Source organism: Phyllopteryx taeniolatus, chromosome 5, assembly GCF_024500385.1.
Source record: "Phyllopteryx taeniolatus isolate TA_2022b chromosome 5, UOR_Ptae_1.2, whole genome shotgun sequence".
NCBI lineage: Eukaryota > Metazoa > Chordata > Actinopteri > Syngnathiformes > Syngnathidae > Phyllopteryx > Phyllopteryx taeniolatus.
The window spans coordinates 9,431,559-9,456,333 of NC_084506.1; the positions used below are offsets into that span (position 1 = coordinate 9,431,559).

Here is a 24,775-nt window from a genome sequence, read left to right on the forward strand (position 1 = left end):
AGGGACGTCAGCACAAACACTCAATTATTTCAGTCGCACTGCTTACAATCGGATGCAAAAGTACAATGTGATGCTCTCGGAAATGCCAGTTCAAATCTATTTCTGCAAACGTCTTCCTTTCATATCAAAGCTCCACTATTTTATGACTAAATGACCCAACATATATCTGACACTCAATATGCAACGTGCAATATTAATCTGCACTCACTTTCATTGTATACCGGACGTCTTCAGTGTCGTAGAAAGATAGATTTGAAAGAAATAAAGCATTTTCTGAAGAATCATTTTAATCAAGTTACTACTAATATGTACAGGTGGTCCAAAGTCCAAATGAATGTACTGTGCGAAGTCTCTCAAGCTCATGTATGTTTGGTAGGAGTTTTTATTTGGTTTTTGTTTTTTTTCCTCCTTTAGCGCGAAAACGTTTCGGGTGGTGAAACACAGCGCCGCAGTCCTCTGTTTGAATTGGAATGAGAAAAGCTCGTTGTTTTGACGACCTGTGATTGTGGCGCTATTAAAGCCAAGGTGCGACTGAATAGCTTTCGGACGGGCGTAGGGCACCCCGACCTCTGCTCCTAGAATCGCCCCTGAAACAAGAAAAGACTGTGGCATGTGGATCAGGGATGCGAAGTGTCCATTCCCGCATGACGCCTGTGAGCGTGCACCCGAAGTGTCCAAAGTTGTTGTCTCTTTACGCACGGATAGTGCGCGGCCACGCCTGGGGGTGGTGGCGGGGAGTTGGGGGGGGTCTCTCTCCCTCTTCCAGTCGACCTTGGCCGCTTCGCCCACACCGCAGCTCGACCAGTTCTCTCTCTCCACCTTGCATGTGAAGAGAGAGCGCGGCGTTACGTCAGCCGGCGTGGGCGCGAGCGCGCGCGCGTCTTCGCTGCTATTCGTGGGCACCGCTGCCAAACTCAGCTTGGGGCAGCTCCACACGTCACTGCGGCCAATGCACTTTTTTTTGTTTTTTTTGTTCCCCCCTCAAACCTCGGCGCTATGTGGTAAGTCAACTATCCATTCCTGCAGTTTTTTTTTTTGTTTTTTTGTTTTTTTTTTTGCTACCCGCACCGATTGTGTTCACATGGGCATGTCTCTGTTGCTGGCACAGTTGACAAAGTGCCACGCGGTGTAAGGGCGAGCGCGGATAAGAAAAGACAGAGAGAAGCAAAAACCAATGTCAATATCAATCTATAGCTCCACTTGTACCGCGATGGCATGATGCCGCAGCAACAGAGCGGTTTGGCGCACAGAGCTTTGTGCAGCATTTGTCGGTGTTTGCTTGTTTTTGTCTCGCTGACGTGAAAATCAACATGCCTCACGCTCGAAATAGGAACCCGAGCCCCATTCCGGAGGTAACATGGGACACGGGCTTGAAGGAGATGAACGAGACGTGGAAAGGAGCGATCGCGTGTCTCGGGGTGGCCGTCTTCTTTGTCATGACCATCGGGATCATATACTGGCAAGTGGTGGACCAGCCCAACAAGAACTGGATCCTGAAGGGGACCTTGAGCGGACTGATCTGGGAAAGGAGAACCCACTCGCTGGTCATCCAGACCCTGACGGAGGACAAGACCTACGTGGAGATCGACGTCGGCGACGTGGGGAGCCCTGACCTGGAGGTTCCCTTGGTCAGGAACCTGTGCTGGCTCAACAAGACCGAGTTCTGCTACACGTGGGAGGCGGTGGCCGAGATCAGAATCTCCCTGGATGCGAACGAGGAGGACACGCAGACCGAGTGCTACAGCGTGACCTGGACGCCGGTGCGGTGTCACGTGCGGCTCAAGGTGGGCTGCGTTTTCCCTTCCCCCGCTATTTCCTTCACCGTGCGCGCATGCATGAAAGCCAAAGCCCAAACAAAGTTACCGAATGAGCCAATTCGCAGCGTAATGCACGCGCGGTTCTACCGATCCACGATGTTTGGTGGAAGGGTGAGTCATAATTGGATATTTTGTCACGTGCGCACCGACGATCGAGAAAGAAGGCTCGCCCGTCATACGTCACAAGTTCAAAGATCAACGTAACTCAGGTCAAACTTTGAAATCTTACACACCAAGCATTCAGAACCTCACCGAGTATACACTTCATACACTTAATTGCCAACTGTTGTCCAATGACTTGTTCTTTTTGTATTGGATTTTGCTGCACACTTCAGGACTTTGTTTTTTCTGTTGTCGAATGATGGCATTTCCTCGATTGAATTCGCAATGACACACTGATCTCATCAGAACAGAACCAATAGAAGAGAACAATTCCCATTTCTGATAGTTGTATTGACAAGAAATGAGAATCTGCTGATTATTGCATTTGAACTGCTGAATTCTACGATTGCCATCGTGTGCCTTCTCAAATTCTCATATTTTTGCATAGTTTCCCCCACTTTATTCATCTTTAAGATCATCAAACAAATGCAAATATCAGACAAATATAATCCAAGTGAATTTCAAATGCTGTTTTTAAACGATGCAAAAGGGGGCCAATACTTGTTCACAGCACCGTAACTGGAAAGCGATGATGTTTTTGACCAGACTGGCACATGCTGTACTTTCCCTAAGCTTAATTCTCCAACAGATTTCACCACCGGGATGCTCGGCGAGGTTAATCCGTGCCCGCCCACCGTAACACCCCGTCATGTGGCACAGCTGCATGAGCTCGGAAAATCTTTCCAAACACACCATTTCCCAAATCCGGCTGGGTGCCGCTCAGCTGACCACTGGGCAGCCCTCCTAAAATTCTTGAACAGGGCTCAGATTTAAAGAGCATAAAGGAGCTTTGTCCCATTGTCAAAAAGCAGCCTTGACAAAGATAATAAAGATCTCTTTCGATTGACAGCACCAGAAAAGCATTCACCTTGCAGAGATTAGGATTGCAAAATATTTGTATTATTGTTTTCTTGATCGGTGCAGGCACCGTGCGTTCAGTCGTCCGGGACTACAACCGGCGACCGGTCCAGGGTGTGCTCAGCTGGGATGGGCTGCGGCACCCGCCCTGTGCCCCTGGATGGATGGATATATTATATTTTTGTTCTTGAAAGCTTTCTGGTGTGATACTCCGCTGCAAACTATAACCACCATAATTAAGCAGGAGCATTCATTACACAGTTCTCACATTGAATCCTGTGCTGGTGTACCTAATGAAGTGGTGTATGACTATATAAAAGGACATGCATGTTCAGAAGCCAATTAACCTTCATTCATTTTGAGTATAGAAAGCTGTTGGAACAAGACATCCCCTTTTTTTTGGGGTGACGCGTGTCTTCGGCATTTATGGCATCACATAACTCGAGGGTGTCAAACTCCAATTCACGGCGGGCCAAAATGAAACATTGGGACAAACTCGAGATTTCCTGAAAAATCACTGCCATGTGCATGTTTCCCTCCTCTGCGGAAATGTAGCGGTGAAGTTTCTCACCTGACAGAAAAACTCCAACACTCAATCTGGAATAAAGCAACTTTATACTCTTTCTCCTTTGGCCTGTCAGGACTGCTTCTCCATGACAAACGTGTCGTGGTACGGCGGCGCCAGTGTCAACGGTCAGACGTGGCCTATAAATGATCAAAACGCCAGCATGCAGCCTTTCGTCGTCAGCGATCTCGAGGAGAATCCCTCAGCGTTCGGCTCAGCTCTGGAGCGCTACTTTCTTGGCTCATCAGGTAAGAGCTCACAAGTGACTCCTGTCGGTCGACATGTTATGTTTATCCGTAAATGGCCTCACGCCTTTGCGGTGCTGCGATGTTTTGTGCTTCTTGGTGCTCTTTAGAAAAGGGGCCCCACCTCGGCGAATCCCCGTGGGGACGATGTTACGTTTAGCCCAGCGCCCACACCCCGCATAATATACTTGTTCGTTTGTGTGCGAGTGTCGGAAAAAATGTTAGTGGCTACTGGAAAAAGCACGCCTCGAAATACAACCCCACTGAATGGGGACGTGGCCCACCAATAGACCGAAAGACACAAAAACGAGAGATTACACTACAAAGAGAAGCAAGCAAGCGTTTGCATCTTGAATCAGTTCTTCGACATTGGGGTAATTGCCTAGGCTGGACGAGGGCCCTTTTGTTTTCCAGGTGTTGAATTTGATCCTGGAGGGAAAAAGGGAGTTACATGGGCCACTGGTGGAGGTGAATGCTTCAACGGGACTGAGGAGGAACCGGTTTTGCTTGTGGTAGAATCCATTGTATGTAACTGTCGCACTTAAACTGCTGCGCATGGTTGTCAATTCTCGCTGGATGCATGTCTAGATATCGCCAGTATTTGATGAAGTGCTGTTACTGGAATGAGATGAAGACGCTCAACAAAGGATGATGTCGCCGATATTTGTTCAGCACATTGCAGGGGGTCCCCAAACGTATTCTGCGCCACTGACCAATTCCACGTCAGGACATATTTCCAAAGACGGGCAAAGTCACAAATAAAAGCAATGAAAGAGTCGTTCTTAACTGTAGTGACGAAAGTGTCATTTTTGCCCAACTGACTTTGCAGATATGCCTCTCACTTTTGACTTTTGAACATTCTAAATGTGTTCAAAAAAAAAGGTCGATCGCTGCCACGACCGGATGAGTTTTATAATCGGCAAGTGTGTCTTTGTGTCTCTCATCACTTTTCCAAGATCATGTTTGCAGACACTGTGAATATGCGCTCTGACTTTCTGTAGTCACGCTAATATATGTTACATATTTCATTTCGCCCATCGCCAAAACAAAAAAAGCACGAGACGAGGAAGTCAGTACTGCGCCGTACCGAAGGGAGCTTACGACAGCGCACGGGTTCACGTTGCCGCTGTTCTATGCGGAGACAAAGCTAGCTTCCATTCTACCGTGTAAAATCATGCGCTGATGAGGACTTTTTTTTTTCACGTCGGGCCGCTAATACGATGGCAAATACGACACTCGGTTTGGCTCAGGAAGTTGTAAATCTGACTGTCATTGTCAGCGCCTCTGCCTCAGCAGTCATGACCCTTGCCCCACGTCACAGTGCCGTGCAAAAGCGGGCACAGCATATTGGGAACAAAAATCCTATGTATGACTTTTGGACGTTTGGCACATGTTGACATTTCAATTTGAATTCGGTTTGTATGTTCTCATGTTTATGCGTTTGCGTAGGTTTTCTCTGGGTACTCGGGTTTCCTCCCACGTTCCGAAAACATGCACGTTAGCTTAATTCAACACGGAATTTCCCTTTGGTGTGGATGTGAGTATGAACGGTTGTTTTTCTGTGAACGTTGGGTGATCCAGTCCAGTGTGTCACCCGTGACCCTGAACTGGATACTGGATACTGGAGGTAGAAGATGGATGGATGGATGGAACATTGATTACAGTCTTTCTACCACATAGTCCATGATATTGCATCCTCAGCCCCCTCACCTTAACACCCCAAAAAAAACCCTAACCCTCATTCAAGAAAAAAAATGAGGTCCTGGTCATAAAACAACGAAAAGGTCTTGATCATTTAACTGGAAAAGCTGAGGATGCCATCCGGGCACAAATCCCTGGCCCGAGCTTAAATCCTGTCTTCTGAGGAACGCAAACGTGTTTGATATCATCTGGTGAAGTGCGACGCTGCGTTGCTGTGAGGCTTGTCTTTCACTGCCAAAGATATTTCCAGTGCAGCGGGGAAGCGGAAAGTGTGAATGAGATCCTTGAGTATCGGCTAAAGATAGCGGGGGCCCCGACCGAGTCAAAAAAGGGAGCGAACAATAAAGTGAAGACCGAGTGGAAACACAAAAGACTAAGAGTATGACATTTCATTCATAGTGTTGCCAACTTTCGGAACTTGTCATAGATCCCCGTGTCTTTATTCATTTAAAAACAAGCGGGCGGAAATGTCCCAATGTTCGAGAGGATTGAGCTTACATTTCTCAATTATGAGTCCCGATGGGGCACTTTGAATTCATTCGTTGTAGCCAGCTCCATTATGTAGTCATTACATTTATCAACAAAGGCCAGTCCTGCCCCGTTTCGTGTTCAGTGATTATGCTTTATTCCTTTCGAACTGGCTCGTCCGTACAACTAACGCTCCTGTTTGCCATTTTAGGACAAATAAGAGGAGATCCATGTCCCATGGTTTGATTTTGCATGCATGAAAAATCATTTTGATCGCAATTTCTAACAAGTGTCAAAAAGTGCTTATGGTTGCTTGATATTTTTGTCTATTTTATAATCAGATAGAAGGTGCATGCAGTGCACCTGGGAAGTGTTCACACTGCTTACCATTTGCCGCACTTTGATATGTTACAGCCTTATTCCAAAATTGAATAAATTCATCTCAACACCCCATAATGACAAATATATATATATATATATTTGGGGTGTAACGATTCGTTTTAGCAATGATTCGATTCGTATCACGATTCGATTGAAGGCCAATATCGGTTCATTTAGAACGATACCATCCAAAACGATTCAGTGGCTGGAAATTGATTCAGTAACTTTTTATCCCAAAATTCATCCTGTGTGACTGTGAAATAAAAACCTGCATACTGGACAGTGCAGGTGACATTTTTGGGATGCTTGTTGTTTTCTTGTAAGTGAATCGGGTAAAAACTAATTATTGTCATTAAATACAAAGATTTTCCTGATGTACTTTCCTTTTATGTGTCTTTTTGTGGACCATACTTAATGGACAATGAGTCTGCTTCATAAAAGTCGACTGATTGTATTGCTTTGCATTAAAACAAAGAGGGAAACAGCAATTTATTGTTCTTGACATTATTTCAACTATGATTTGACTTGGGCCACTTTCTTTTGAACAGAAAAGAGACGTTTAATTGGTGTTAGAATTACGAGGGGCTCCTTGGAAAAATGCCTCCGCTGTCAGGAGTCCCCGGCTGGACCCGGTTTGAGAAACCCTGGACTAAACAGTTCAATGTTAATGGCTAAAACGAAGCACTGTGAGGTTTTCATGAGGAAATTCTTTTAGGGCGCTAAATAAATGAGCACACCTGCTCTTTATAGCGCAAACGTGTGCCAGAAACATTCTTGCTCCCCTCCTCTTCATCTGCCGTCCACCAGACAAAAACAAAACACACACACACACATACATACATACATACTGTGGCGTCTCGTCCAACCACTAGGGGCACTATGCAAAAGAGTGACTAGATTTGGGGTGTAGAAAAGGGAACGAAGAAGAATAGAGACGAAGCGGAAAGTAGCCTTGACAGTGCTAACTGCCACGTGCTAACCGTAAAAATCAAGGGAAGTAAGAGGAATGACAAGCGTTTTTCTCGGAAATACTATTGTGTATCGTGAACATTTGGGGGGAAATATATTGTTCTAAAAATGTGTGCTATCTTGACGTAGCGTAAACACAATACATTTCAAAAGCAAGAGCGATACGTAACAAAAATGACGTGCGTCCCGGGACTTACTAAGCCTGGCGAAATGCTTGACATACAGTAGGAAAAGAAATATAATGCAGTATAACAAGACAACTACCGCTCAGCGACAAAGGAAAGCTATGTGTCATTCGGAAGGTCACTGAGCAGCTGCCCACTGGAGAGATGCGAAACACTTCAAGAATGACTCGTTTAGCCAGCCAGCGCTATGTTCAACGCAAGCTGTCATCTCCTGTATGCAAAGGCTACTGTAAGAACATTTGCCGTTTCCATCGTGCGTAACAAAGCAAAATGAATACACGTTCACGTAAGATTGTGTACGCAATGATCGGACTCGGATTTGTATAACGCTTCGACAGGAGCGACGTTAACATCACGATAAATCCTCAGCTGAGAGCAAACCAAAAATGTACTTCATGCGACGTCTTGCGTGATCGCACTTCAGGAAACCGAGTTCTCTCACACTTTTCATATTAAAACAGATGAATGATCGGAACAGAGTATCGTATACGGTTATTGAGTGTGGGACTGTGTCTTCCATAAGTGGGTTTGGAAATGTAAGACTTGGAGCGCCATCAAAGTTATGCGGCCATCACTTTGTTGAGGGTTAGGCGCAGAGGCGAAGTTTCCATTGGAAGGGAATTCATGCTGAGGACGCACATGTGCTCGCATATTTCAAAGTCCAGTGCGTAAGTATACACAGGTGTCGTGCATGATAAACCACGCACCGATATGTGACAAGGTAAAAAAGCGCGAGGCGGCAGTGCTGCGCGACGCTCTTGTTGCCGCACAATTCGGCGTTGACCCTTCAGAAGCTGCGTGGGGTCGAGCACGCGTCCCGCTCCCAAAAGAGGAAGAACAGATCCTTTTCCAGTCCTAAAATCCTACGGGAATGAGCGTGTCATGAAGGGGAAGGCGGCCCTTCCTTGAATGGTGTTTGCAGAGTTGATTCGGCTCGAGGCTTTTGCCATCGTCACCTGCACATCGGAAGGCACGCAAACAGTCAGTCACTCCTTTGATTTTCTTCCGAGAGCTGCTGGAAAATATTCAGGGGAAACTTGGAGCGGTTAAGGAATTGTTCTAAAAATAGCCCCCTCCCCATTTGCTTCCCCTCTCAGTCTTGGGGCACACCACCTTGGCTGTAACCCAAAGCTCCAAACCTGCTTCTCTTTCTTTCTTTAAATAACCAATAGAGTCCCACTCTTGCTGGCGATCGCGGGATACTGTTCGCTAAGAGCTGTTTGTGTTCTACACTAGCGCACTTACATAAATCACACGTTGGAGCTCATTTTGATTGATGACTTGATATTTTTTTTTCAGGTATTGACATTGCATTGGAGCCATGTGGTCAAAAGACAGCCTCTATTGATTAGATTGTCCGGTTCCCTTGAGGCCCCACCATGTCATTTCCCATCAAAATTCAATATGACTCAAGAAGCCACGCTTGCAAACACTTTCCACCTCGCGTGCACTCGGGTAAAACACACTGGCGCGGCGTGCCGTAGCTGCACATTATTGCGCAAGGCTACTGGGTGTCTGGTGTACGCCGGTCGCCTCTTTTTCCACTGCCTGCATTCCACCTCCATCCTTCCGTAAAGCTGTAACATTTTCTCCACTGGTCCACTTGAATTCATGTTTTGCATGTTTAGTTTTGTCCATAGCGAACTGCATTGAGGTAGATGTGACGAGGAGTTAAAGGGGGACTCGATACCCTGTGTGGGAAGGGGAGGAAGTGTGCTTGATATAAGTATCGCGTTGACATTATCCGTTGCAGACATATGAGAGATGCCCAACTGAGGTGAACTCCTGTGTGGAGTTTGCATGTTCTCCCCGTGCCTGCGTGGGTTTTCTCCGGGCACTCCGGTTTCCTCCCACATCCCCAAAAACATGCATTCATTGGAGACTCTAAATTGCCCGTAGGTGTGAATGTGAGTGCGAATGGTTGCTTGTTTGTATGTGCCCTGCGATTGGCTGGCGACCAGTTCGGGGTGTACCCCACCCCGCCTGCTGCCCGAAGATAGCTGGGATAGGCTCCAGCACTCCCGCGACCCCGGTGAGGAGAAGCGGCTCAGAAAATGGATGGATGGATTATAAAATGTATCCTGCCTGTTCCTGGTCCTTGCCTGCCTGAGAACAGTGCAGCTATTGAAATTAAAAGAGGGCAGCATAAGTGAGTTCTCAGACTGTCTGCCGGCTCCGGAAAACACTCTTACGCCCTAATATGTTTAACAACTCTAATTTCCCGTTTTGGCTACTTGTGAAAAGATTATGGAAATCGCAGATTAGGTATCAGGTTGATACTGTCTGAGAACAGAGAACCACAAAACATGGAAGAGAGGCAAGTGAGAAAAGGGGGAGTCGTGCTCCTAAAAATGGGAGGAGTCAGAACAGGTGAGAAGCAGCAAAAGGTAGAGGCGTAGCTGGAGACCAAAGCGGCGTTCCTTGCAGGGCACCTGCATTCGAAGACACGATTGAAAAAATAAAATAAATATTTCTTCTTAATTTGACACACCTGCACTAAGTGTACAATGCGATCGAACACATGCTGGAATGTACACTTATTCCTGATTCTGTGCAGGGTCATCCAGAAGCCATTGCACTTTTCAAGACACTTTTACACTTTTAACATCGTTAAAGGGAACAGAATATTACACATCCCAGATCTCAAGGAATGAATTATTCAAGATGATCGATTCCATGGTGTCATTTGTTCAGAACAAAACAATCAATGGAAATCCATATCATTAACCTGAGTGCCCAGTGGGATGTATTCCCAAACCTGGATGAGTGCATCATTCAGTCCCCTGGAAAATTGGAGGCATATTTTCCCATGGATGGGAATTAATTCAGGACACACTATCCATCCATCCATCCATCCATCCATTTTCTTCCGCTTATCCAGGGCCGGGTCGAGCTTAAGCAGTGAAGCACAGTTGCACCGTTTCATGTTCTGAACATCAAGGTCATATTTGTTTTCTGTATCAAAAAAATGTGACAGATGAGAGTAGGAGTCAATGAACCGAGCTCTCGCCTGTCTTCTACCATGCAGGCGTTGCTGTGCTGGCGTCTCCTGATGTCCCGCTGCAGCTGGGGCTGGACAGCAGACAACAGTTCTGCTTGCAGTCACTGCCCAGTATGGATCTTCTCCCGCTGCAATACAGCGTTTGTGTGGCCAACGACGTGAAGGCTGTACACCAAGTAGCAATACGACAGCTCTCCCAGCTCACTCGGGAGATACCCGACATGAAGGCGCTGCGGTACGTGTTTTAGAGAGGGATGAGGCGTTCCTTACCAGGATTGGGATTCATTTGGGATTTCGTGGGGTTTTTATCACACTTAAGCATAAATCAAAGCGCAAAGAGAATGGATTTATACCCAATCCGTTTCATGAGGCTGCTCTATATTGAATTTGCTTGGATTACAAATAACTAATGGCCATTTTGTCAAGTGCCTGAGGTAGAACCATCATGAGACGCTTAAATGGTGTACAATTAGAGGAAACGTTCATTTCCAAAGGTAGCCTACGCTGCATTTTGCGGGTATTGATCTCAAATTCATTCTACAAGATGCTCAAATTCATTTGTGTGTAATTCCCCCGTGTCCCACAGGCTACCGTCCTGGAAGCTACTTAGCAATGTGGATTCAGGCCTGAAAGTGGAGAGGGAGTTAAGGACCTTCTCTAATCGTCTTAGAAGACACCAGCTGGGGGATGGAATCATCAGCCTTAACGAACATTCCACCAATCTCCTCTCTGAAATGGTACGTGCGGTGTAGTGCGAAACATATTTGTATCTTCACTGGGTTAGACTAAATCCTGTCCCACCCGGGAATGTGCAATTGTGCATAAAGGAGAAAACAGCTTTTTGGAGTTCCAAATCAAGCTTACTCCAAATGGTTGTTGTTGTTGTTGTTTGCCACCAAATGTGGTTTAGAGCATCGAAAACAACTCTGATTTGACGCTTAACGGGCAATGTTCGTCTCGCCTCCTTTAACCGATGTCGCTGTACGTTGTACGTTATCCATCACGCGTATAATCTCACAGGAAGTAGCGCAAACGGCGTCGTAGAAGGAGCTTAATTACGGGGTCGTCCGCCACTCACCGGCGCTCCTCGAAATTCTCGGGTTCAGCGGAGAGGAAAGATTTGACTTCGAGTACAATTCGTAGCAATGGAGACACGATAACAAGCACTGTTATGGCTGAGGAAAGTCCGCTTGACCGAAGAGTCAACATCGGGAAACAAAAAGAGGACACGATTCGAGTGGGACTTCAAGAGCAAAATGCGACTCATTATGATTTCACGGGTTTTTTTCTGTTGATAAACAATCGAATAATATCCTTGAAACAAAACCAAACTTCGCAGCCTTCACAACGATAATAATCATTTCTGACTCGGGCCCTCGTTTTGTGGCGTGTCCTACTCTACTAATGAGATGTGATTTTGATTATTCCCTAAATATTGAAAAGGCCTCTTATTGCGATGTAGTCAAGTTCGACACTGCTGACGACAGCAACCACAATATTAGGTTCATGTTGGATTCATACTTTGCGGGCAGTGTCAATAAAAATTGATTGCTGGTGTCTTTGTAAAATAAGATTTGTTTTGTTTCGGTTTTATCCGTATCTTGGAGGGATTTTATGAGATTGTGCAATTACACCCAATATTGTGCCCCTCCATGTTCTTTCTCTGAATGTTTTTTTGACGCTCCCAAAAAACAAGATCAGCAGGACCTCCATCAAGTGTTTCAAAGTCAATACCGGGCGGAAGTTTTTATTTTATTTAATTTCTTTTTTTTTTTAGAAAAGAGATAACAATCCGACTGCTCACTGGGAATGTAACAGGAACACTGGATGGGAAAGAACTTCATGTAATGGTGGGATCCAGATACCAGCTCAGTGCTGCGCGGGGACCTCAAAAAGGGAAAAAGCACTGTTTCACATCATAATGTGTCAAAAAGAGCAGTTGAGTTCAAGCATTTGACCAAAGACATGCACACCACCTTGCCCGTGACCCGTTCCAGGAGCCGTGAAAAGAGGAAAGTATGGAAGGGGAATAACCCATTGGCTTGGTGAGACAAAATAAATACAAGCTTTTCTAGTACTTTCTAGGACATATAAACCAGTTGTATCGGCCAAACATGCAGTGTTGATGATGGAAATAATTCGACACCAACAATGACCTTTTTATTTCCCTCCATTTTTATTGGTATTCTAAAATTATCAGTCACAGGTCAGTTCTTTTCCATAGCAGTTTTATGCAGGAAAAAAGAAAAACACATTGTATGCCCCTATTACGGTCGACGTGGGAAAATGTGGGTCATTTAATCATTTTGCAGTATTTCTCAATTTAATGACTGAAGTGTGCATAGTTGTGCGTGGTTTGGAGGGGGGGGGGGGGGGGGACAATTGGTTGAGTGTTTGCATAGGATTTCCTTTGTGAATCCAAATTATAAAACAAAAGCGTGCCAGGAAATCTGACTTGAAACATTCAGAGGCAATTGCATAATAGATGCCAATGTCACTTTTCGTTGCCTTGCTGCTTCACGACCTGGGAACGACCCGGGATTAACCTGTTAGGTAATATAGAATGAGTATCTGACGTTCCGTGAACATTCCCAAGGATGAATTTAGTTGTTAAGTGATTGTGGCAGAGGTCATTTGACGTAGCTCCGGGCTTGCAATGCGAACTGGGAGACATACAAATGTGGACAAACAACAGATTGAGGACATCTGAATGTGTTGGCAGTCTGTTCATCAAATTGTTATTGAAATATTGTAAAAGAAGGCTGGACTGACTCTAAAATATTGTGACACCTGAAAAGAAATTGCAGCTGTATCTTCAGGGAAGGCTTTCTACAAGTCTCCCAAAGTCTGTGGGACTTTTTGTCCATTCAACCAGAAGAACGGAAAATGTCTGCCATTCGGGTCAGGCTCTTCCAAAGGTGTTTGATGGGGTTCAATTCAAGTTGTTCTACACCAAACTCACCCAAAACATGGCTACGTGGGCACTATCATGCCGGAATAGAAAATGTGTCATGAAAGCATCAAATTGTTGCAGAAGGTACACATCGAACGCATTTTTGTGTGACACAAAATATACTTCTCTGTCCTCAACTTGCTTATCTCTCCATAGGACCACGACTACCTCAACAGCAGGAAGAGGGAGGCGTCGAAGAGACTCAGCAGGGACCTCCCACTTGTGAAGCTTCTTAACATTTCCGTCACTCTGTCCCCTTTCCTGAGCGTGGACACCACGCAGTTCCAAACCTCTCTCACGGATGGCGCCGAGGCCTTCTGGCTCAGCCTCCCCTCGGCGCCCAATGGACAGCTGGTGAGTGGGAGTATGTGTGCGTGTAAAGGTTTCCCGCCATCTTTGTTTATTCTCGGCTTATTCTCGTCTTCTTTGAGGCTCGCGGATGATCGTGCCGCTTATGTTTTTCCATTGCGAAGGTCCCGTTGATGACTCAGTGGCGAGGGAAATTCTGTGTAAAGCTGAATGTCACAAACCCAGCAGCGGTGAGCTGGTTCCTGGACAGAGTGGGATCCCTACAAGCCCATTTGGGAATGGAGTACATTCTGCTGGAGGGGGGTGAGAGGAATCTGTTTGAGGAGCAGGCCCTGCGGCCACCGGAGGCTCTGGGCGGGGACGCGTACATCGGCCTGCTGGCTGATGTGGCTGCCAAAATTGGAGACTCCACGATCATGTCAGCCGGGACAAGGTGCACTGTGTCACAATTGTTTGCCAGCTCTTTCGAAATCAGAGTTCTGCTTATTATAATACTGTTTATTCCTCAGGTCGAGCCACAAGCCAGTATTTCTGAGGATGACCCCTCTGCAATCTGACTGGAGTCCAATGGGCCTGAAAGGCATCATTCCCTCTCTGCTACATCACACTCTGCTGGGATACAACTTCCTCATTCCCGACGCAGTAGGTAATACTGCGTCCTATTGGTCACTTTTCCCATTTCTATGAGAAAATGGGCACAATTCCAAGAGGTTCACTGCAGGCGGCGAAATTCCATCCATCTATTCATCCGTCCTTGGCCTCAACGGGGCCGTGGGTGAGCTGAAGCCTTATTGGAGCTAACTTTTGTGCGAGAGGTGGGGTACACCTTGTACTGACTGGTCCAAACCAATTACTGGGAAAACATAGACAAGTATCAAGTTTTCACTAACAGCTCACTCACACCTATGGACAATTGCAGTCTCCATTTAACTTAAGGTCCGCCACACACCGAGCCTTGCGGCCGAAAGAAACGGGACAAGGGCGAAAAAATAGAGTCGGTGACCCCCACAAATATGAACCTACTCGATGCAATGGAAAACGTGAAACAACACGCATACCGGCGTCTACTGTGCTCTATTGTTTTTGTTTGTTTTGTAAACAGCATGGTGGAATTGTAAAGGAATAAGTGGTTTACCCTGGCCACTGTAGCTACTATAATAATACAAAGAGAGGAAATGGGAAAGAAATAAAAGAACATTTTGGTTCCATTCGTTGACTGTAGGTGTATTATTTATATATAAACATGCACGGTAGGTTCATTGAAGACTCTAAATTGTCCATAAGTATGAATGTGAATTTGTTTCTATTGTGCCCTGCGATTGGCTGGCGACCAGTTCAGGGTATACCCCGCCTCCTGCCTGCGGTTAGCTAGTGAGGATTAGCGGCGTAGAAAATGGATGGACGGAGTAAATAAATGTGATCATCTTCTCAACTTTGGTCCAGTTCATTTTTGGTCTGGTCTGAACACAAAGAGCAGACGAGACCAGGTGAAAATAATGACTCACAATGGCTGCATGCAGACAGGAAAAGACAGAAAGTGAAAATGAATCCAAAGGAAAGCAATGGAAATCTGAAATGAAATTCAGCTACGTCTGCCAGATACGTAGATCTATAGTCATCCAGCCATGGCCCATATCATCGTACAGTCTAAGTGGTTGGTATGCTGAATAAAAACAGATTGTTCAAATGAATTGCATATATTGTAGGAATGCAGTCGTTTCCGCTTTCATCCATTACAATGCAGATCTACCATCTTTTTTGTCCATACAGGTGGCTCTCTATCTGGAGACGCGGTCACAGATGAGGAGTTGTACATCCGGTGGCTGGAGATCGTGTCCTTCTTCCCTGTGATCAGCTTCCACACCCCCCCGTGGGTCTGCGGAGAGGACCGGGTAAAAAGATGATGTGGTTCCCCCCCCCCCCCCCAGCTTAACCCTGCGCTCGTTTGAATTCGAATATCGGCCCCCCCTCTGCCAGGGCCAAACCATTACAATTTGGACAACACCTTCATGGGTATGTGAAAACGGTGGACGATGAGGATATTATTAGTACTACTATCCAGCCAGTCTCTGAAGCGTCTATCCTTACTCGGGTCGCGGGAGCGCCGTCACGCCTATCCCAGCCGACTTTGGGCGAGAGGCGGGGTCCACCCCGAACTGCTCGTCAGCCAATCGCAGTTAACGCTAGAAAATATTTGGTGTTTTCAAACTACTTTTCATTTTTTAACATTAAATTTGCATGTACTCATTGTAAGTTGTACAACGGATTGGATTCTCGCCCCATTCAAATAATAACTTACAGATTTGTGGATCAAGAATGGAGTTTATCGAAACGCTCACTCCTAGTTTCCCGCATGGAGATTCCAATGGCAAAAATGTATTTCTGTAATTCTTACCTTAATCAGGGTCTTCATCAAAGTGTCATGAATTCTTCTTTGGCCGATCCACCATCCGAGTTTTGTGGATTTGCGAGCTTCACTGTATACTGGAAGATGAGACTTAACCATTTCAATTCTAGGCTGGGCAGCAAACTAAATCGTGAAATTCGAATTATGAATCCACAAGATATTCTTCCTTGGTCTCGTGCCACTCCTCCACAAAATATAAAGCTACTTCCAGATGATAGAAACATATTTTGACTATTTTGAATAGGTGTTCTAAAAAGGAGTGGAATATTTCCTCCACTCTTGTCACACAATGGAAAGAAGAGCGACTCGGGCTATTGTGTGAGCCAATGGCCTCTCCTTAGCCGTGCAAGTTCATACCCGTCGTGTACCAAACACAGGCTTTGCCCCCCTGCAGGAAAATCACTTATCGACTCGGTCCCTCCCGCTGTTCATTGCATGGCATCAAAACATGTCCTACAGTCTCCGAGAATCCGGTGACAGACATCGATACTTCTTACAATGTCGACCAGAGTTCGAGTGTCCTGAACAGACAACGGTCAATGTTTGTCAAGAGAGGGGAAGCCGCACCGCACCGCACCGCGTCTTCTTCCTGGCGCATGTAATAGGAGCGATCGACTGGCCCCATCCAAACCTCACCTGTGGTTTTGGGCTCCATCTGTTCTGAATTATAATGCCTGCTCTAGATTTATAGCTCCCTCACACTCTGGAGAGCCACCGGAGCAGGAATGATAATGAATTTGAGGACCGCGCTCGGAAAAGTACTTGGCTTTATTGTGCTAGTTAAACATTCCATGAGTATTTGACAAGCGTGACAATTGACTTGTTTTTTTTTCCCTTTGCAAGACAGCTAATTATATTGGTTGTGACTTGTGTTGCAATGTCAGAGATAAAAATAGAGCTTTTTGGGAAGCTCGTCAGTCTTTTCCATTTTTTGCCTCTCGCACAGCTCTCAAGTCGTAAAGTTTAGATGAGGTGAGACAGAGGAGACAAGTTAGAGGAGAGCAGACCGCTACGCTAAACTTTTATGGGCATTTCACGGTAGTTTGAGCCGAGCACATCATGTGAGAATCACGGTGTCACATTGGAAGTGAACCGTTGTAAAAGATCTGGCTTCTCATTTAGAGAACACTCTAGTCTAGTCAAACCCAGCACATTCCTAGAAATGTTCTCGCTGATGTTTTTTCAATTATTTTTAATTTTATTAAAGGCGCATCAACTATTTTTTTTGTGGGGGGGGGGTCATGGGATACTGGAGAACGTGAGCCGTAATTGGAAATACTCAAGTAACATTGCCAAATGGAGAAAGCGGAAGGAGTTGCGTGTGCATCGACTGCCTTGAAGTGACAAAATGAAAAAGCCACAATGGCCACTGAAATAACCTGAAAAGGAAGAAAGTTCAAATAAATACAAATAATGACTGCGAATCCGGCATCACTCTCTTTGGGAACACACCAAAAAAGGAGCGTTGTTAAGGTGGCTCGCGGTGATGCCACTGTCAGTGAACAGCAATCGTCGGGTGGGAACTCCCTTGTTAATAATCCATTTTGTTGGATTGGAAAAAAAAAAAAAAAAGCTTCGTGGAAATGCATGAAGGCCAAAAGATGTTTGTCATTTCTTGTCTCTTTGGAGCGGACCAAAGCTTTGTATGTGGGAGCTAGGTGGTATCGCTAAGTTCACAGGTGGTCTTTCCACCCTCATGTAGATGGCCCCTCCCACTACTCTTTCATATTTGCTATACATATCCAGAATATGCACGTGTTGGTCCTCAATAGAGGAGTGCTGTTTCACTTCGAGGTGCAGCTCGACAGCGGAGGAGGCGGCCTGTCTATGTGGTGACATGCGCCTGTTCCGTGGTTGCTTGGTTTCCCCAATGCATTCCTCATTGCACTCGACCGCATACACCAGATTGCTTTTCTGTGTACGGGGTGTCCGATCTTTGGGGGTATACCAGCCCTTTGTCTCAGGGTGTTACCGAGTTTGAAGTGTACAGGAATGTTCTGTTTGTTGAAAATCCTTCGGAGTTCCTCAGACAGACGTGATACGAACGGGATTACAGTATTGTCGCTATCATCTATCAAGCTTTTCTTTCTCATCCACCTTGCTTTTTTGTACCTTCTGGAATTAAATGACCCGCTGGGGTAACCACACATTTTTGAAGGCCTCCCTCAGGTGCCTATGCTCTTTCTCTTTGACCCGTGGGCTGCTTGGAAAATGATCACCGATGTGTTTTCGAGTTCTGATAAAACCAGGTTTGTGTTCACAAGGAGGCCCAATGTGGACATAGGCAGTCCAAAAAAGCAACTTATTGTCTTTGACATCTTCATGCGTGAACATGATGTTCTTGTCCACTGAGCTAATGTGCTCGGTGAAGGCTTGCACTTCTTGACTTTTGATTTGAACCCATGTGTCATCCACAAATCTGTACCAATGACTTGGAGCTATTACCCACAAGGAGTTCAGAGCCATCTTTTCCATGTTCAGGTTTTGCTATGATTGGGGATACGGCGAAGCCCGTAGTGCAACCTTTTTTTGTCTGTAAAATGTTCCCATGGATTGAAAAGATGTGCTGTTAAGACAAAGTTCTGCCAAGCGGAATATGTATTCCGGATTCAGTATGGATCTGTCTTGGAGGCTGTAATCAAGCAGTAGCTGTTGCCCAACCGTTTCCACTGCATCCTGGGTTGCAATGCACACAAACAAGAAGGTAACATCGAACGAAACCATAGTTTCATTTTTACCCAGCGTTAGGTCTCTTGTGTTCAGGATTACTGTGCCTGTCTCTTTGCCTGCTGGCAGGATTGTGACGTGTCCATCATCCTTACTCAGCCATGTCACAGCTTTTCTTTCTTCAAGGGAGAAGTTAGGAAGTGGGCCTTTAGCATTGGACAGAGATTCCGACACTTTTAAGCAACGTGTTCCCCTTCAGTTTCTGTTAGGTTAGTCTTCCCGATAGCCGATTCAGTCGAACGTGTTGTGGCGTAACAGCAAAATTCAACCTTTTAACCAAAACATCCTTCTCTGATTGGGTCAAATGTTTTTAGCCAAGTGTTGTGCACTTCTTCATTAGTAGCTTTCACAATTCTTGCCTCCAGGTGTTGTTCGTCTTGCTTTGGGTTTGTCGTGCAGAGCAAGCTGGGCTTTAGTTGTGAATGTGATTTGACTTTGAGCCTTGAAATGGTAAAATGGAGTTTTCTTACTTATCTTATTCAGCAGTTGTTTGTGTCCTTTTTCTAGGACTTTGTGTGTCCTGTAGCCTTTCATGTTGGACCTTAGGCTTCAGCTTGTGGGTGTGAGGCTGTCCAAATTTCCCATTCCTGAAAAAGGGTATTGTGCCCGGGACACGTCGTCATATAGTGTGTGCCTGGGACATATCATTTGTGAGGTAGCACGTGATTCATGGAGAAAAGGGGCACGTCACACACACAGGGCAAAAAGTTGCGGTGGGGTGCATGAACCCCCAGTGCCCGCCCCGGTTCTACTACCTCTGCAAGTTATACACTACATAATATAGTTACAAAATTCGACACCCTTTTTTCAACGTGTCCTGCTCGGCTGCTTTGTCATGCAGAAAGGAGGATCTGTATAGCTTTTATGCTGGAACAGGCTTTCCTGTGCAACAGGCCAGTTTTATATCGTGCCTCTGTGGTTATTTGTGGTTATTTTAATTGATATTTATTGAAAATTGCAGTTGGACACAATGAGGATTTAGAGGGCAGGGACAGAGAGAGAAAAATAAGCACACGTAACGACAGGACACTAGCTATTACATTACATTGGAGTCAGGTTTTATAAAGGACACTTGTGCTACACCCTGTGAGGGCGGGATAGGACAAGATAAGACAGGACAGAAAGAGAACAGGACAGGGGTAGTGAACTCAGCAGTGCAATTGGAGTATGGTGTATGTTTGGTGGGAGTAACTATGCAATAGCTAAACACCTGTGGATCCAGAGTGCAAGTGAGAGGGCAGTCCAGCAAATTCGCCAAGTCAGAAGAGTTGTGTTTAGCAATTAGGTTGTGGCCCCAAACCTAGCAAAGAGGTCAGACAACGTCACCGTCACGCATGCACAATCAATCTCGGAAGTGTCCGCCAGGATACCACCCGCGCCACGGAACCCAGGGCGGTCCGTCAGCGCCGCCGAAGCGTCCCGACCGGCCACCGGGAGGAAAACACAGGGACCCATCAGCGCCGCCCCCGCCCCCGCCCCCGCCCCATCTCCCACTGCCACCCCCCTAGAGCCCACACGGGAGAGGAAGTGGAAGATAGGATAGAAAAACGCTACTTAATACCCCTCCTCGCCCCAAAAAACAAACATCTGTATTTAGTTACTTTTGATGCAGAATGCGTGCATGCTTCCATACGAATGTTATATTGTGTGGTCTTCGTCCGTGACTCACAGGTGTTAAACCTAACTCGGCTATACATAACAAAGCACCAGAGGGACGTGGCACCACTCATCGAGAAGTACGCCGAGGAGTGGCGGGAGACGGGAAGCCCCATCTACCGACCCTTGTGGTGGCTCGGTCCAGAGGATCCCGCGACCTTCACCATTGACGACCAGTTCCTCATCGGAGACGAGGTAACCTTCCATCGCAATCTTTTGCTGTGCATTCAAGCAGACACGGGAGCTTTTTGGGGCATGTTGCAGGTGCTGGTGGCACCGGTGGTGGAGAAGGGGGCAGTGAGCAGGGATATTTACTTACCTGACGGGGGCTTCCAGTGGCAGGACAGCCAAAACGCGCGTGTGTTCGACGGAGGGACGTTCCTGCAGGACTACCCTGTGCCCTTGGAGGCGGTGGGTGTTTTCTTACGGCGAAGATGAGTGACATGTGACTTATCCTATGACTGTCTCATTTTTGACACGTGCTGTTTTAAACTTGCACTTTTTTTCCACAAGAGACCATTGACCCTGCCTCATTGCCTTGTTTTGAGACAACTTGTAAAAATGTATTCTTATACTTGCACTTTACTGTTCTACATGACTTCTAATTTCGTTTTTCTTCCTTTTTTTTTTTTTTAAAAAAGAATGTTAATCAGTTTTACCTCTTGGCTAATTTAGATTTGTGTTGTTGTTCTGCTTCTTTGTATATAAGTTCTGGAGAAATCTTTTTTTTTGCCTTTCTACAGCCTAGAAAGTTCTTAGCTGCTGCTGTCGCTCTTGACAAGGCGGAGCAAAGCAAGCCCCTCGTTGCTTAAAATGAATCGGAATCTCTCAAGAAGACCAAACGAAGTGAAATTAAATGGGAACGGGCTTTATGGAGGGAACTTTAGCTCGCAGAAAGCTTTGTGCGGACACAATTTGGGTGCCTTGCTCACACATTTTGAAAAGAAGCCTTTTACTTGAACTTCTTCCGCCAACGGGCTGACGTTTGAATGGCTGTACCTAATCCTTCAACAGAATCGACGGGCACGCCGGAGTACAACAACCCCTTAGCGCTTAATGTAATAATATCTAAATATGTTGAAGCTAATTGTATCAGTGTAGCACTCTGTTGACACCTGAATGTCCCGTAGTACCGTCGGCCACATGAACTGGAGGCCAAGCCGTTGATATTGTAACATTGGAATATATCTGCTCCCTTTGAACTTGTTTCTAACCTGCTGCAGCGAGGGCATTCGATAGTCGTCTTTTAAGTCCAGCTGAGCGCCACGCTGCCACCACCATGCTTCGGTGTATGTATGGTGTTCTTTGGTTGATGAGCAGTGTTGCGTTTGTGCCAAACCTTTTCGAAGTATTACAACCTTTGTTTCATCGGACCGGATCTCATTATCCCACGTTTTGTGGGATGGTGCACTTTAACATACTGTAAGTGTGAATGTGATTGGTTATTCTGAATTATGAAAGGGTGTACAAACTTGTGCAACCGTACTATCTGAGTTGTTTTTTGTTTTTGTTTTTGTTTTTTAACTTCCCCACTCAAAAAGCAATTTGAATTCATTGATTTGCAAAGGTTACAGATCAATTAATAGTAGAAAAGCTTTTGAAATGATTCATTTTGGTCTCATCACAAAAGCCTGGCATTTCAACAGGGGACGTGTCCACATTTGATATTCGCTGTGGTAACGAGTATCAAAAGTGAGAGTCGTCATCGTCGTAAAGACTGTGTAAATTATACATGATGAGATTGTGGAGGAAATTAGGCAAAAGCCACCAGCAGCTTTTCGAGCTTCCCGTTAGTGTTTCATTTGTTTGCTATCCCGGCCATAGTCATTGCTGTTGTCATGATTTCTTCGTATTTGATTTCTGTGGTGCCTTCGCGCGGATGTAAATGTGGTCGGCAAATGATTTGTAAGGCTCAGTCGCGGTCATGTAACGTCCTCATTGATTGTCCAAGCGACAACAACTGGCTTTCAGCGGCCCTTTTGACGAATTGCATTCGATCGCACTCTCTCGACATCACATTCATTTCTTTCTCTCCGTAAACTTTTTCATTTTGATTTGCTTCCTGGACTACATACGATGTAAATGATCCTCATTATTTGCATAGTCTGGCTGTTTTGCAATCTTAATCAAATGTACAGAAGTAGTCACCTTTGCACAATGAGACAATGCTTTACACAACATATTCGATGGTATTCTTTTGGCTTTTATTTAAATGATGTGGAGATACAGACGGACTGTCTGCTGTCCCACAACATTTTCTGTGACTGCCCCGCTTACTGTATCAACACTCAGGTCTACTGAATCTTATCCAATCACCGTATGTCTTAGTGCAGCACATTGATGTCTTAATCGCTCCTAACAATGAATGTACAATGGATAAACTGTGATATTCCCGCCGAGCCATTTACCGGAGGAGCTGCAAAGTTCCCACTCGAATGCGTTGCAGCGATGCTGCGCTACGTTGAAGTACAACCCCAATTCCAATGAAGTTGGGACGTTGTGTTAAACAGAAATCCAAACAGAATGCAATGATTTGCAAATCATGTTTGACCTATATTTTATTGAGTACACTGCAAAGACAAGATATTTCATGTTCAAACTGATCAACTTGATTGATTTGAGCAAATAATCATTAACTTGGAATTTTATGGCTGCAACACGTTCCCAAAAAGCTGGCAGAGGTGGCAAAAAAGACTGAGAAAGTTGAGGAATGCTCATCAAACACGTGTTCGGAACATCCCGCAGGTGAACAGGCTCATTGGGAACAGGTGGCCGCCGTGATTGGGTAGAAAAGGAGCTTCCCTGAGTTGCTCAGTCAGTCACAAGCAAAGATGGGGCGAGGTTCGCCTCTTTGTCAACATAGTCCAACAGTTTAAGGACAATGTTCCTCAACATACAATTGCAAGAAATTTAGGGATTTCATCATCTACGGTCCATAAGATCATCAAAAGGTTCAGAGAATCTGGAGAAATCACTGCATGTGAGCGACGAGGCCGAAAACCGACATTGAATGCCCGTGACCTTCGATCCCTCGGGCGGCACTGCATCAAAAAGCGACATCAATGCGTAAAGGATATCACCGCATGGGCTCAGGAACACTTCAGAAAACCAATGTCAGTAAATACAGTTCGGCGCTACATCTGTAAGGGCAACTTGAAAGTCTACTATGCAAACCAAAAGCCATTCATCAACAACACCCAGAAACGCCGCCGGCTTCTCTGGGCCCGAGCTCATCTAAGATGGACCGATGCGAAGTGGAAAAGTGTTCTGTGGGCCGCCGAGTCCACATTTCAAATTGTTTTTGGAAATTGTGGACGTCGTGTCCTCCGGGCCAAAGAGGAAAAGAACCATCCGGACTGTTATGGATTCAAAGTTCAAAAGTCAGCATCTGTGATGGTATGGGCCTGTGTTAGTGCCAACGGCATGGGTAACTTATACATCTGTGAAGGCACCCTTAATGCTGAAAGGTACATACAGGTTTTGGAGAAACATGCTGCCATCCAAGCAATGTCTTTTTCATGGACGTCCCTGCTTATTTCAGCAAGACAATGCCAAACCACATTGTGCACGTGTTATAACAGCGTGGCTTCGTCGTAAAAGAGTGCAGGGACTAGACTGGCCTGCCTGCAGTCCAGACCGGTCTCCCATTGAAAATGTGTGGCGCATTATGAAGCGTAAAATACGACAACGGAGACCCCGGACAGTTGAACTGCTGAAGCTCTACATCAAGCAAGAATGGGAAAGAATTCCACCTACAATTAGCGTCCTCAGTTCCAAAAACCAAATTATTGAATGTTGTTCAAAGAAAAGGTGGTGTAACACAGTGGTAAACGGGTTGCAGCCATCAAATTCCAAGTTCATGATCATTTTCTAAAAGCAATAAAGTTGATCAGTTTGAACATGAAATATCTTGTCTTTGTCGTGTATTCAATGAAATATCGGTTGAACATGATTTGCAAATCATTGTATTCTGTTTTTCTTTATGTTTAACACAACGTCCCAGCTTCATTGGAATCGGGGTGGTATAAACTGCAGGAAATGCTTTGTTATTTGCTCTACAGACTGAGCGGACATGCTGCCGTTCACGCCTTCATTTAATCTGGACAACACGAGTGCCTGGATTATTGTAGTATCAGCAATGTACATATTACGATGACTGTGCCATTACAAATGTTGTTGTTTTTTTTCTCTTCTGTAAATCAGAGAATCTAGAATGACTAATTTGCGAATAAAGTTTACATTTTCTTACTACCTCGAGTCTTCCAGTTGGCGTTTATGGAGCAGTCCGTGCATTCACTCAGTGGACAATACACAGTTTGATACAAAGGTATCGAAAGCAATCGTGTTCCTACTTGATGTTGTGAGGGTGTT

General features: G+C 45.5%; 1 protein-coding gene across 3 annotated transcripts; it reads left to right on the top strand.

The window, feature by feature from the left end:
• Positions 1-576: 576 nt before the first annotated feature.
• si:ch211-236l14.4 (SITS-binding protein) lies at positions 577-24,655 on the top strand. 3 transcript variants are annotated; one of them, XM_061772518.1, is made up of 11 exons: positions 757-1,001; positions 1,331-1,784; positions 3,479-3,650; positions 10,380-10,587; positions 10,939-11,089; positions 13,462-13,659; positions 13,779-14,047; positions 14,124-14,260; positions 15,385-15,506; positions 20,420-20,599; positions 20,669-24,655. In XM_061772518.1, exons 1-11 carry the CDS (start codon positions 997-999, stop codon positions 20,840-20,842), a joined length of 2,070 nt encoding a protein of 689 aa, XP_061628502.1. In that variant the 5' UTR covers positions 757-996; the 3' UTR covers positions 20,843-24,655. The 3 variants fall into 3 exon arrangements, with proteins under 3 accessions (XP_061628503.1, XP_061628502.1, XP_061628501.1); XM_061772517.1 differs by having other exon boundaries at positions 757-1,784; XM_061772519.1 differs by lacking the exon at positions 20,669-24,655 and having other exon boundaries at positions 577-1,784; positions 14,124-14,256; positions 20,420-20,559.
• The last annotated feature ends 120 nt before the right edge of the window (positions 24,656-24,775 follow it).

Bases quoted from the DNA above. Each gene is read 5' to 3' on its own strand.
- si:ch211-236l14.4 (XM_061772517.1), top strand. From the start codon at position 1,311: ATGCCTCACGCTCGAAATAGGAACCCGAGCCCCATTCCGGAGGTAACA. The intron at 3,651-10,379 runs GTAAGAGCTCAC...TCTACCATGCAG, and splicing joins CTACTTTCTTGGCTCATCAG to GCGTTGCTGTGCTGGCGTCT. The intron at 10,588-10,938 runs GTACGTGTTTTA...CGTGTCCCACAG, and splicing joins CCCGACATGAAGGCGCTGCG to GCTACCGTCCTGGAAGCTAC.